Source organism: Phyllostomus discolor, chromosome 1, assembly GCF_004126475.2.
Source record: "Phyllostomus discolor isolate MPI-MPIP mPhyDis1 chromosome 1, mPhyDis1.pri.v3, whole genome shotgun sequence".
NCBI classification, from domain to species: Eukaryota; Metazoa; Chordata; class Mammalia; order Chiroptera; family Phyllostomidae; genus Phyllostomus; species Phyllostomus discolor.
This window is the reverse complement of record NC_040903.2, coordinates 59,481,860-59,496,272: the sequence shown is the minus strand read 5'-3', so window position 1 is coordinate 59,496,272 and position 14,413 is coordinate 59,481,860. Positions and strand designations below refer to the sequence as shown.

Genomic DNA, 14,413 nt, shown 5'->3' with positions numbered 1-14,413 from the left:
GGTCCTGTCTTATAGGATGCAGTACAGTGGTGCTATACTTTGAATCAGTAGTGGTGCTCCCTCTCCCGTGCTATAGGTCCAAGAATCAAAAGGTAAAAGTAGAATTTACATCTTGTGCTAATATACCTAATCACCGACTCCTGAAATTGCTTCCTATCCCAACATTTTTATGATCTGCTAGATTGGAGCTCTTAGTTTCCAAGGGGAGAATGCTTCCTCCCAGAAACATTTAACCAAAGGCAGAGAAGGTAGTCACTCTAGGGGCTGAAGTGACTGCTTCTGGCCTGGTTGTTGGTATACAGTGGAGTCAGGAACACTATGTTGGAAACTCAAGAGAGTCTCTGGGATGCCTTTTAGCATTTCCATGCTGAAAGGGAACAGAATTTGCCACCCCAAAATATGCCTCTTTGGCATAAGTATTATCTTGAGCTGGTTGTTTGTTTTTTTTTTTTTTTTTTTAAGATTTTATTTATTTATTTTTAGGGAGGGAAGGGAGGGAGAAAGAGAGAGAGAGAGAAACATCAATGTGCAGTTGCTGGGGGCCATGGCCTGCAACCTAGGCATGTGCCCTGACTGGGAATCGAACCTGCGATGCCTGGTTCGCAGCCCACACACAATCCACTGAGCATGCCAGCCAGGGTGAGCTGGTTGTTTTTAAGAAATAGCAGGCACAGGAGAAACTCTAAGCTGAGTAGAAGTTGCCCTCTGTAAGGGACATTTGCATTTATACGAGACTTTACACTTGTAAGGTTTTCTTTCTCTCTCTCTATACCATGAAGAGAAGGGAGATTCAATCTCTAGAAACTCATCAGTAGAGAAGGCTCAGGCTTAAAGTTGCATAACAACCATACTGTGCTTTGCCTGATTGCCTCCAATAACTGGCTTCCCCTCTCCCCACTTCATCTTCTTTACTCTTTAATTATAAAAAGTACTTAAGATGGTGGCTTGGACCATTTACAGGAGTTAATTAGTTTTCCTTGGTATTGCCCATGTGTACAGGAAATATATATATTTCATATATATATTTCAAATATGTATATATTTGAGTATATATTTCAATATATATTTGAATATATATTAAAATATATATAATTTGAAATATATATATTAAATATATATATTTCATATAGGAGGTATATATGTTATTAAACTTCTGTTTTTCTCCTGTTAACCTGTCTTTTATTAAGGGGGGTCTCAGCCAAGCACCCAGAAAGGTAAAACAAAAATTACATTTTCTCCCCTAAAAAAAACAAGATTTTGAAGCTCAGTACCATCAGGAATGAAGATTGGGATCTCCAAGTTTGGGCAAGTTTCTCTGCCACTAGCCACATCTGAGAGAGGACTTATTTTACCCTTTGGGTGTCACAACTGCATTCTGCATTTGCATCAACAGTAACTGCTTAAGTCGTTTGCCACTTCACTGCCTTTTACTAGTTAAAAGTCCTTGTTAATGTTTAATAAGGAAAAGAAAAAAACCTCACCAGTTCAAATACTGGTGAGGTTTCTGCCTTCTGTTCGGATCCTGAGTGCTGCTACATCAGTATAAAAAATACAAACTGCCACCTAAACTTTACCTGCTTCTTCTAATCTGCAATGCTGCACATGTGACGGAGCCCTGTGATTCACCCTTCCAGTCCGTGAGTACAGTCCAGTCCTCGACCTCCTCAGTAACAAGCACTCCTTTTTACTATCAGTTTCATGTTTTATTAAGCTTCACATGTGTGTTCTTTCTTTCCTTTTCTTTATAAGCAAAAAATCTATTGTGGGCAGTAGGTGTATGAACTGTGGGTAGTTAGTATCACAAATATATAGTGTTATATGTCAATTCTATCCCCAAAAGCTTGAAAACAATAAAAGTACAAAAAATAAAAACCAAAAAACATTTTCAGGATGTGATTTTAAAATGTAGAATAATGTTTTCAGTTATGCCTTCTACTGTCATAATATTAAAGTACTACAGTAAAATATTTTTAAATTAACTTCAGAAATTTTACAGATACCCCCATTAGAGTAACTAAAAATAATATGTTTGCCTATTCATTGAGTGCTTAATTCATCCCATGTGTTTCGTTAAGACATATGCATCAACACACACATTTTCCCCTCAGGTTATGCTCTGAATAATCTCATAAGAGAGATATTAACTTCCTTGTTACAAAGATGTGGAAACTGAGGTTCAAATACAGTAAATAACTCATCGAACATCATAAGCCTGGAGTGACCGGTTCCTATTTTCCGTCTCTAGTGAGAACAGGACTGTGGCTCTAATGTTCCTCATGTCCTGACTTACTGTAGGACTGGTTCAGAAAGATACAGCCCATTCAGAACCTAAGTGAAACCTGAAGGTTCATCCTTCAGTTTCCCGTCAAATCCCAATGTCTCAAATTATAGGTGAAAACCCCACTGCCTAGAATGGAAACCCACATCACAACAAATTTAGCTAAGTGGTTCCTATACTGTTCTTATTTATAGTCTCAGTAACTTCTGAATAATAGCTTGGTTGTTATGCACAAAATATAGTTTTGGAAAGATAACAATTATAGTTTTTAATAAACTAGATATAAAATTAATGTGTCAATTTGTTATAGAAAACAGATCAATGAATATTTACTAATAGAATACAATGATACTTCTCATTGAATCTTAGAATAGTCTATCCTAATAAATACTCATTAATGAATGAGTCAAAGAAAATGGCATTAGTGTAAACAGCTCAAAATGGTCTTATCCTGTTGACCAAGATATAAGTTGCTTTTCAGAGACAACAGACCAAAGCCACAAGTCATGCAGCCCAAGCTTGTGCAGAGGAGGGAACTTTGACCTCCAACTGCTGCACCAGGAACCAAAGTCTCATCCCCTCCTCTCCCCAAAACCAAAGGACAGAGACAAACCAGAACGTGAACACCAGAATCCTATCAGAAGGGCTCATCATCCAGGAAGATCCAGTGCTGATGCTCCTTTAACATAAATGGCCAAGTTCCATAGTCCTTTAATTAAAACTTGCCCCACCAGTCTTTCTGCATATGTATTTTCCCAAGCCCTTAAAAACCCTCAAACTAGTCCAGTGAGCAAGATGGATTTGGGCCACTATTAAGTCTCCCATCTTCTCAGCTGGTGCCTTCTTGATCAATAAACCTTTCCTTACCCCATGCTCTGATGTTTTGAGTTTTGGCCTTTTGAAGCATCAGTCACACGAATTTGGGTTTGGTAACGTTAGGTATGCTAAACTTTTACAATGGTGCACTGCTCAATTTTAAATAAAGAAAATTTGCTTCCCTTTCCTCCTCTTCAAAGAATATACCATTTTGATAGGCCCCAAGGCTCACTAAGTTTCCCAGCTCTAGATCCATCTTTGTGGCAATCACTCCCAAGTTGATATAGCCAGGCTAGACCTCTTTTTTGAACTCAGACTAGAAGGCTAATAGAATATGGCACCCCAAAATATATCTCTTTGGCATAAGGATTATTTTGAGCTAATTATTTTGAGAAACTGTAGACACAGAAGAAGCTTTGCAAATAATAAAGGTTGCCCTTTTATAAGAGAAATTTTTATTTAGAAAGGAAATCTACATTTTAAGGGTCTCCTTCTCTGTGCCAAGAAGAGGAGGATGAGTAAATCACAGGAAGAGGATCTTATCAATGGAGAGGGAACTGACTTAAATTGGCATGACAAATCTTACCCTATTTTACCATGCTTTCCCTGGTAACCTCCCATAGCACCCTTTGTCTTTAGCTACAGGTGATATGTAAGGTGGTGGCTCCAGCTATTTCAGGGATTTACTTAGTTTTCCTGGTATCTCTCATGTATACAAGAGAACTATATGTTATTAAACTTCTGTTTTCTTTTCCTGTTAATCTGTTTTATATTACAGGAGTATGGGGAGTGGAGAAGAGGTGTGTCTCAGCCAATAACCCAAAAAAGTTGAGAAAAAAGTATTTTCCTCCCCTACGACCCTTAACTGTTTTCCCTGTTTCAGACATTATCCTCATTATAATCTATCATCAAAACCACAACCAGAGAAATTCTGTTGAAAGTTTAGCCAGCTGATGTCATTCCTCTGCTCCAATCCCCTCATGGCTTCTGATCTGTGATAGCGTAATTTAAAATAAATATGTATTGATATTTTAGTCTTTGTGCTTCATAGCTCCCAAAACCATTGGAATTTCCTAAACAACAAGAGCAATGGGAACATCTTTTGTTAAATATTTGTGTCTTTTGTCTCAGTTCCTAAAATGGCTTCAATGTGGAAAAGGTAAACTGGTATCTTTTGTCATTCATAACAAACTCCTTTCAACAACACCTGAGTACCTGAGTTTGTTAATGAAGGACTTTTGGAAAGCCCTTGAGGATGGGGTGGGGGGTGGGGGGGCAGTTGTCAGAAGAACCAGCCACTGTTAGAGGGTTGGACCTTTTAGTCCCACTCCCCACTCCTACCTCCAGAAAGGGGCTGGAGATTGAATCAATCATCAAGAGTGAATGATTTACTCAATCTTGCTTACATAATGAAACCTCCATAAAATCCCTAAGTTACAGGGTTCAGAGAGCTTACAGGTTGGTGAACAAGAGCATATCCATGTGCAGAGGGGGTGGTACACCTCACACTCCACAGGGCCAGAAGCTCCTGTGCTCAAGTCCCTTCTGGGCCTCACCTTATGTGTCTCTTCATCTGGCTCTTCATATGCATCCTTTAATATTTTTGTAATAAACAAATAACCTAATTAGAAAACTGGCTTCCTGAGTTTTGTGAGCTATTCTAACAAGTTGATCAAACCTGTGGAAGGGGTCATGGGAACCTCCAATTTATAACTGGAGGTCAGAAGCACAGGTGAAAATCTGGACTTGCAGTTGGCAGCTGAAGAGGAAGAAGAGGGACAGTCCTGTGAGACTGAACCCTTAACCTGTGGGATCTGATACTATCTCTAGGCAGACAGTGTCAGAATTGAGTTAAATGGTAGAACACCCAGTCAATGTACACTAAGAATTTGGAGAATTGCTTGGTAGTATTAAAAAGAAAAAAAAAAAACCATGATACCAACTCATTTAAAGTCAAAACTGAAGGCCTTACAGTGATCTAGGTCCCACACCATCTGGCACCAACCTCTTACCTCTAACTTAATTTCCTCTGCTCTCCCCGTCACTTTGCCCCAGCCACACCGGCTTCCTTGATGGTCCTAGAACACCCAGGCTCACTCCTTTCCACTTGCTGTTCTCTGCTTGGAACACTCTGTCCTTCTATACTTACATGGCTCCCTCTCAAGCCAGCAGTCTTCACCCCAATGTCATCTTGGCCAAGCCTTCCTTGATATTACACTCCACACAGGATTCCCTCTGCTCTCTCCTGCTCTGTTTCTTCTCTGGTACTTACCACTATTATCTAACTTATTTATTATATAGTTCGCTTGTTTGTCATTGGTTTCCTGACTGCAATGTCAACTTCACAAAGGCAGGGCTTTTGTCCATTGGCAGATTGCTGTCTCCCCTGGGCCTAACTTTGCCTTAATCCCAGCATTTCAGTCAATACTGGAGTCTTTCTCACTCATACACTCATACCAGGGCACTGACACAGTCCCCCGAGCACTGTGGCTGAAGAGAAATGAACATGGGTTTCAGTGGTTCCTTTGTTCAGATAACATGCCCTCATTGAGCACCTGGCATTGTCAGTCTGCTCACTGAGACCAGAGGGTGCGTTTTGTTGGAGAACTACCCACCAGGTAATGCCAAAGAATCCAGAGCAGGAAGTCATTCCTGTAAGTAAACAACAACTAGAACAGGTTAGACACTGTGTGACTATGATGCTAACCTTGCGCTACCGCCCACATGTGCCTTCCAAAACCAATAAACCAGGTCCTGTGTGTACCCTGATTGATTTTAACAAATGCATCCACTTAATAGAGTTGAGCTGGGGAGACTGAGCTTGGTAGAAGGGTATCACTGGATCAGCCCCCAAGGTTGGCTAGTACAGCTGTGGTTCTCATTCTCTTCCCTCCCTCGCCTCCCTCCCCCCACCCCCTCTCTGAGGGTCTTACTTCTAGGCTAGGCCATCTGGCATCATGTGGGCCTTGTGTTAGAGAATTTTAAGTGTTTACATAAAGGCTAATCTATTGCTGGCTACCTACCGATTTTAAAGGATTTTAAAAAGAAAAATATATTTTTCCAGAAATATCAGCTCTGCATTATCCAAATAAACAGAACTGGAGGAGAGGGGGCAAAGAAGGAGTGTGAAAGATAAAAACTAAAAAAAGGATCAAAGAATAACAGATGGCATTATATACACGACACTCTTCTAAACACCTTAACCAGGTTAATTCATTAAATGTTCAGTATGAACTATGAACAACATCATTGCTGTTTTCCAATGGAGTGACTGAGGCACAGAGAAGTAATTTGCTCAACTCATGGGCCTTCTAAAAGGGTGTCAGGATTGAACCCAGGCAGTCTGGCTCCAGAGTTTGCCCTCTTAGTGTACAGTAATAGATTTAGGGAATTAAAATAGCAGCTTTGGGGCCTGTCGGCTGCGCGAAAGAGGTGCTGGGCGCGGAGCGCGGCGGGCCCAGGCAGGCGGGACCCGCCCAAGGGAAGGAGGTGGCGGCGCGCGGAGCGCTACAGCCTGCGCGGTCACCTGGAGCGGGTCTGGAATTGTTCAGTGACAGACTCGCCGTTCTCGAGGCTCTTCCGGTACTCCTCGCTTTCGAGCGTGTAGCGCCAGTTCTCCATAGGAGCCGTGGGGGGCTGGCGGCTGCGCCGCGCACCGCCTCCGCGGAGATTCAATCTCGAAGAAGCGCGAGGCCAGAATCGGCGTCCGTTGCCATGGCAACTCCTAGGGAACTGGCTTGGCGCAGGAATCCGCCGGTTGGGGGCGCGGCGGGGTCGGAGAGGACCGCTTGGTGGGCTCTGGCGTCACCTCAGTGCCGCTTCCTTCTGCGCGCACACTGGGCATTCCGACAAGGCATTCTCTTCCCAGGCCAGACCAGTCTACGAGCCAGACCATCCCTGTAATGTCCCCAGAAAGCTGGACCCCCTGTAGATAATCCTGCGACATCCCACCACCTCCCACACTTCTTGCCATCTCTTCACCTAAGGCTCTGAGTCCAACCTTTGGCGAGGCCCAAGCTCTTGGGGAGGTGGGGTGGGTAGGGTGTGGATTCCTTCTGCTATCTTTCTATAACACCTTTAGTTCGGTGACCCTTGCTTTTCTAGCCCTCTGCCGTATGCTACAGATCACCCTCCGAGAGATGTTAAAATAGTGCGCCCATCTAGTAACGATGTTCAGGACACATTGAGTCCTGGGCTCTCAGAGCAATGCCATATTAAGAAGGAAGCAAGCGGCCTGATGAATTGCCTACACCTGCCTGCCACTAAAGCACAGACATAGGTGTTCATAGACAAAAAACAAAAATTCTTTGCAGAGATTAAACAGGCCTACTTTTCTATTTAATCTAAAGGCCAGAACTAAGATGTTAGGCTCGTATGTGGAATTCATGTTTTACTAAGTTCCTACAATAATAAGAGAAAAATTTTAAATCGTGGAACTGTTGCTCGTCCTTTGTTTTAAATGTCACTCCCTGATAATTGACGGAGACATGTACCCTAAGATTGATGTCACTGCTTGGTCTTAGAATTAAGTGTACTACATTTCCATTTTGGTATATTATCTACAGGAAAGCAAAATATTTTCTTATCTTCCTTATAATAACTATGTGAAAAGAAGTTATTTTGATAGAAGCTCAAAATAGAAAAAAGGAAATCACTGAAGCAATTATCACCACTCCTATATTTAAACACAAAGAGGAAAAGCCCCAAATGATGAACAAAAATCATAATCAGTACCTAAATAATCTTCTCTGAAGGCACAGTTTCCTTTGGAGAGATGAACAGAAAAGTTACTTTTATTCTACAAAGGTTTTTATTTTTGAAATCTAACTTCTAAGCTTACTTAGAAAAATTTTATTATGTAATCAAAATGTATTTTAAAAAGAAATGTCTGTATTTATAACAAATTGTTCTTCAGTGATTTTTTGTAACACAAAGCATATAAATTCTTAAATATAAAGAATTAAATTCCAAGTTAAAATTTAAAATCTGATCTGTTTAGAAGCAGGCCAGGGTAGCAAAAAGAATGTAATAAGCCGTTGGCTATTTTACTAAAGTAATTCTAAATGAATATTTTGAAACTGAGGAGGGAGATGTCACGGTAGATGCATGAGTCATTGGTCAGCACTGTGCAGTGTTTGTTGATGGATATGGACTGCATAGTTACACCATCCCACAAAAACAAGTACTGGACAAAACCTCTTTGTTTGAAACCTTGCTATAGCGTATCAAGAGGGTTCAGATTTCAGTGTCCAGTAGATCACCTAATGATGACTTTTTTTTCAAAAGTTTATTTAGAAAGTCACAGAGGTAGAAGTGAGCCATGGAAAAAGTGAGCCAGCTGGACCGTGTGGGCTCAGGAAACAAGTTACAGAGACAAAAGAAGGGCCCTTAGAGCTTAGGAGAAGGAAAGGCAAGGAAAACATGCCTGGGGGAAGGTGAGGGGGAAAGGCACGAGTATGTGAGACAGACAGAGAGAGAAAGAGAACACACAAACACAGGTCTGTTTTTGAAACTAATAACTCCATAATTCTTCTCTTCTTGTCAGTTACCTACATTTATCTCTCAGGTGTACTCCTTATAAAATTGTTCGTTTCAGATCATATTCTCACCTATAAGAACTGGGGGTGGCACTGTCAAAGTATTTGTTAGAATAAATCCATGCTTCTTATATCACATATTAAATTCATAGATGGTTTTTAGTGGAAATCTCAGGAGCTCTAGAGTAAATGTTTTTAAAAACCCACTGGTTCTGAAATTTACCTGCTTTAGAACAGCAACTTTCAAACTTTTCCTCTTGTGGCACACATAATTTAATTATTAAAATTCTGTACCACACCAAAAAAAATATTTTTGCCAATCTGGCAGAAAAATAAGTATAATTTTGACTCATTCACACCAGATGGTTATTGTTGTGTTGACTGTTGTCATTTATTTTATTTGACAACCTCAGGAAAAGAGGTCAGTGCCTGACTAATGAGACAGGTATTGCATGTTCTAAAAATTCTTGCGATACACCCACCGGTGTGCTGCAGTACACAAGTTGAAAATCACTGTTTTAGAAATTGGGCAAACACCTGTGAGCCTCTCTTTTTTCATCAGTAAAAAATGAACAATGAACTTTTCAGGGTAGTTGGGAGGAGTATTCTATAAAAGTGAGAAAAGCATGCAGCACACTGAGACAAACATTAATCAGGACTTCAAGGACTCTGTTCCTTCCTTCTAAACCTCAACTAAGGAATACATTGTTGAAGGTTTTCTATTTTTTAAAATTTGAATATTTCAGAAGTTAAAATATTTTTTTCTTGGTAAAGTAATAGGACTTAAGGCACAATTTTAAAATTTCAAGTGCTTCTCTGAAATATATACATATATAAGTATAATGTGTGTTTATATGAAAATATCACCTACCAATTATTAAAAGTGATAACATCTTGGATTAAACAAAATGAGGATTTGATTCAGAGTCAAGTGCTGACTCTAAACATAGTAATTTATATATTCCAGTTGGATATTATCGGTTCTGTAGTCTAATAAAATCCAAGATGATTCAGTTTAGGTTTGTAATTTAAATTCCTTTTTTAAGAGTCATCATATGTTAATTGCTCATTTTTCTTTTATCACCAGCTGTAATCCATCATTAGGTAGTACAGGCTCTGTTATGTGAACTTACTTTATGTCCTGCTTCATCCATAACCAAAGTTGTTTTTTGAATATATTTTATTGATTGTGTTATTATAGTTGTTCCATTTTTTTCTCCCCTTTATTCCCCTCCACCCTGTACCCACCTCCCACCATCATTTCCCCACCTTAGTTTATGTCCATGGGTCATACATATAAGTTCTTTGGCTTCTCCATTTCCCATACTATTCTTCACCTCCCCTTGTCTATTTTGTAGCTTCTTATTCCCTGTACCTTTACCCCATTCTCCCTCCTCCCCTTCCCTGCTGATAACCCTCCATGTAATCTCTACTTCTGTGAAACTGTTCGTGTTCCAGTTGCTCGCTTAGTTCATTTTTGTCTCTGCTTTTGTTTTTTAGGTTCAGTTGTTGATAGTTGTGAGTTTGTTGTCATTTTACTGTTCATATTTTTTATTTTCTTCTTTTACTTAGACAAGTCCCTTTAGCATTTCATAAAATAAGGGCTTGGTGATGATGAACTCCTTTAACTTGATCTTATCTAGGAAGCACTTTGTTTGTCCTTCCATTCTAAGTGATAACTTTGCTCCATAGAGTAATCTTGGATGTAGGTCCTTGCCTTTTATGACTTGGAATACTTCTTTCCAACCCTTTCTTGCCTGCAAAGTTTCTTTCGAGAAATCAGCTGACTGTCTTATAGGCACTCCTTTGTAGGTGACTATCTTCTTTTCTCTTGCTGCTTTTAAGATATTCTCCCTATCTTTAATCTTGGGTAATGTAATTATGATGTGCCTTGCTGTGTGCTTCCTTGGGTCCAACTTCTTTGGGACTCTCTGAGCTTCCTGGACTTCCTGGAAGTCTATTTCCTTTGCCAGATTGGGGAAGTTCTCCTTCATTGTTTTTTCAAATAAGTTTTCAATTTCTTGCTCTTCCTCTTCTCCTTCTGGCACTCCTATGATTCAGATGTTGGAACCTTTAAGGTTGTCCTAAGCCTCTCCTCATTTTTTTGAATTTTTGTTTCTTCATTCTGTTCTGGTTGAATGTTTCTTTCTCCTTTATGCTACAAACTGTTCGTTTGAGTCCCTGTTTCCTTCCCGTCACTGTTGGTTTCCTGTACATTTTCCTTTGTTTCACTTTCCATAGCCTTCACTTTTTCCTCTATTTTGCAACGATACTCAGCCATTTCTGTGAGCATCCTGATTACCAGTGTTTTGAACTGTGCATCTGATAGGTTAGCTATCTCTTCATCACTTGGTTGTATTTTTTCTGGAGCTTTGATCTGTTCTTTCATTTGGGCCATATTTTTGTTTTGGTGTGCCTGTTATGTAGTAAGGGGTGGAGCCTTAGGTATTCACCAGGGTGGGGCAACCCTCTTCACAGCATTGTGGTGCTGTACGTGGGGGAGGAGCCCGAGAGGGAACAATGCCATTTGTTCAGCTCTCAGCTGGCTTTCAGTCACTTCTTCCACTACCCACAAGCAAATTGGGCCCTTCTGGTGCTGCTTCCCTGGTGGGTGGTTTTGCGTATGTTCTAGGACCCTGTGGGTCCCTCCAGCAAACACTCCTGTGAGGCTGGGAGTTTCTCTTGCTGCCTCAACCCCCACAGGTTTTTTCAGTCAGGGATCTTGAGTCTTTATTTCCTGGTACTGGAACCCTGGGTTGCATGGTTTGTCTCACTTCCCAGTTGTTCTTCCCAGTTTATCCACACCCAAATGTGGGACCACCTGCTCTGCCAGCCGCCACCTGGCCCGGTCCGACTGCTACCTCCTTGCCTGCCCTGGTCCTCCAGTTGCTGCCTTGCTGTGAGTCCCCAGCTACCCATCTCTGCCCCTCCTACCCATCTGGATAAATATTTCTTCTTTAACTCCTTGGTTGTCAGACTTCCATACAATTTGATTTTCTGGCAGTTTTGGTTACTTTTTGTTTTTAAATTTATTGTTTTCTTTTGGTTGTGCAAGGAGGCAAGTTGTATCTACCTATGCCTCCATCTTGGCTGGCCATAACCAAAGTTCTTAAATAAAGGGTTGGGAAAGTAGATAGCACGACCCTTAGCCAGGACAATATTACATTACTAAATCCTTTAAGGTAAAACCTGAGACTAGATAATTTTAGCATCTTAAATTTTGATGTGATGAGATAACATATCCACTCTTGTAAAGAGCAAAGTTCGTCAATAAGTGTTTGGCACATGGCTAATGCTGAAAACCCAGATGGGAAGCATGACAGGGAGTCTGGGCCAGAGCATCCTTGGTATGGAATTTAGATCTTTCTGCCAAATGTTGTTGAATGCTATAGTAGGGGGTTGCCTCTATTTGGAACTAAATTTAGATCTTTAAAAGGGAAATAAATAAAATGTGAAGAAAATGGAAGAGCTTAGCCATATGTAGAAGTACATCCACCTGAGACAAAGTTTGTGAACCTGATGCTGAGGGAAATTTGGGAAATTTCCAGGTCTGATCAAATGACCAGAGTGGATCTTCATGCATGGGTTATAACCTACAAAATCTGTAACACATACATCTCCATGTATAGTGAGGTGGTTCAGGAAAAGTAGAAGCCTGACTGAAGAGTAATAAAAGGGGAATTACTATATTTCATGCTATCTAAGATTTTCATCCAAAAACATTAAAAATGTGAACCTTAGAATCAGTGAAATAAGGTAGATAATAAGAATTTATCAGACAAAGAACTGTTCAGTGGGGTTCCACTTCATCACATCACAGAGATAGCTGTTCTCACAAGAAGTGAAACATTCACCAAGCTTTCTCATAACTTGGACAAACTATCCACATAGGACCATCTAGTTGTCTTTGTTGTTCTTCCAATATCACAGGGTATCTTGTTAATAACTAATTCAAGTCCTCAGGTACATAGCATAGATTCCCAAGTAAGACTTGATCTAGACAGCAAATGTGTGATTTTGGTTGGTGTGAGATTCTCCTGTAGCCTGTCCTAAACAAACTGATAAAACAGCATTTGGACTTGTCTGCATGAGGTGTAAACTTTGAGGGAAGATATTCCTCACAAAGAATCACCAAGTCAGGCCTTGCCTGGGTAGTCACCTCGGGTCTCTCATTAACACCCTATAGTTGTAATAGTAGGCACCTTTCATTATCTTTCAGCTTCAAACCCTATTCTAGAAATGTGATACAAAAAAATTCTACTTTAGCAATTCTGAGAATTAATGGGGGATGTTGGATATAGGAGAATATGGTAATGTGAAACCCAAGTTTGTTATTTTTATGATATATATTTATTTGGTAATACTTCTGTATACACTGAGAACTACTGTGAGTATATTACATAGATCATGCTATAACCAAGCATACAGTGAAGGTTCTGACCAGGAGCACACATTCTAGGGATGGTCCACCTGCCACTGCTCAAATCAGGAAGCCTGTACAGAAAAGAGACTACTCCAAGCTCTGTTGTTAATGGCTCTAGATCAACAAGACACACTGTGCCAGTTAATGTAGTGAATATTGGCAATGGGTTTTTATTGATGAATGTATTGACTAGCCTATTGACTAAATATTAGATGTGAGCTAGAATTGGTATATTTAAAGATGTTGAAGCTATGTAGATCAGCTAAAATAGCTCAGAAATCCTCCCTCCATTGCAGAAACAATGTAAAACTCTATGAAGGCTGTAACTTAAACGCTGAGGGATGGGGGTTAGGGCTTGGTCCCCTAACAGTCCTCTGTTCAACCTTAGCTTTGTTGTTGCCTGGTGCCTACTGAAAGGGCCTATGACCTTTCTTCTGAAATGTTATTACATCTGCTTTAAAAGTACCATTCATCCTGGTGGTAGTCAGAACACCTGAACAGAGAAAGGGGAGATTTTGTGGACCTCACTGAACAGGCTGCTTGCTAATGAGTATTTCTTTTAAAAATTTTAAATTGATTTTAGAGAGAGAGATAGAAATTTCTCATTCCACTTATTTATGTATTCATTGTTTGATTCTTGTATGTGTCCTGATTGGGGATCAAACCCACAACCTTGGTATATTGGGGCAATGCTCTAGCTAACCGAGCTACTCAGTCAGGGAGCTAATGGATGTTTCTTAAAATAAATGTCTGAGATTTGCTTTCATTATAAGCTGAGAGGAAGATTGTGAGGAAATAGCTAATCTTCATCAAACTTATTTAAAGGACACATCTACTCAAAAAACCTAAGATTGTGTTTGACTAATTAGATCAGTTTTCTGGGAAACTACAAGAAGTAATAAAAGCTTCCTAATATAACTGACTGATGTACAAAATCTGTATCTGTCTTATTCATTCTTGCATCCCCAGCCCCACCCATGCCACTCACATAGTAGGTGTCCAATAAGTATTTACCTAGTGAGTCAATGACTAATGCTGAATAAGTTCTTTAAAAGAACTATTTCTAAAGAGCTGTGTATCTCAGTAGTTGGCACTAGAGAACTACTGGAGTAGTTGGCAGGAAAATTCTGGCTGCTTACTAGAGGAGAGACTAAGAGATTACCATAATCCAAGCTGCCAATGCTTGATGCCTTGGGAAACTATGCCTTCCAGGAAAGCAGCAGATATTTCAGACCTTAATGCTTTGCTGTCACATTCTTTATGAAGAAAGAATCCCCCATTATCAATGAGAACTGAAAAGAGAGGAAGAAGTACAGGTAAGAATTTCCCATCAGGATATTCTGCATCTAGGTTCAACTG

At 40.1% G+C, this 14,413-nt stretch overlaps 1 protein-coding gene across 1 annotated transcript in view; it reads right to left on the bottom strand.

The window, feature by feature from the left end:
• Positions 1–6,857, bottom strand: part of C1H10orf67 (chromosome 1 C10orf67 homolog) — a 99,026-nt gene extending 92,169 nt beyond the window's left edge. Inside the window, exon 1 of the mRNA XM_036023324.1 lies at positions 6,621–6,857. Within this exon, the coding sequence (XP_035879217.1) occupies positions 6,621–6,715 (95 nt within the window). The 5' untranslated portion in view covers positions 6,716–6,857. The remainder of the gene's footprint in view (positions 1–6,620) is intronic.
• Between the last annotated feature and the right edge of the window lie 7,556 nt (positions 6,858–14,413).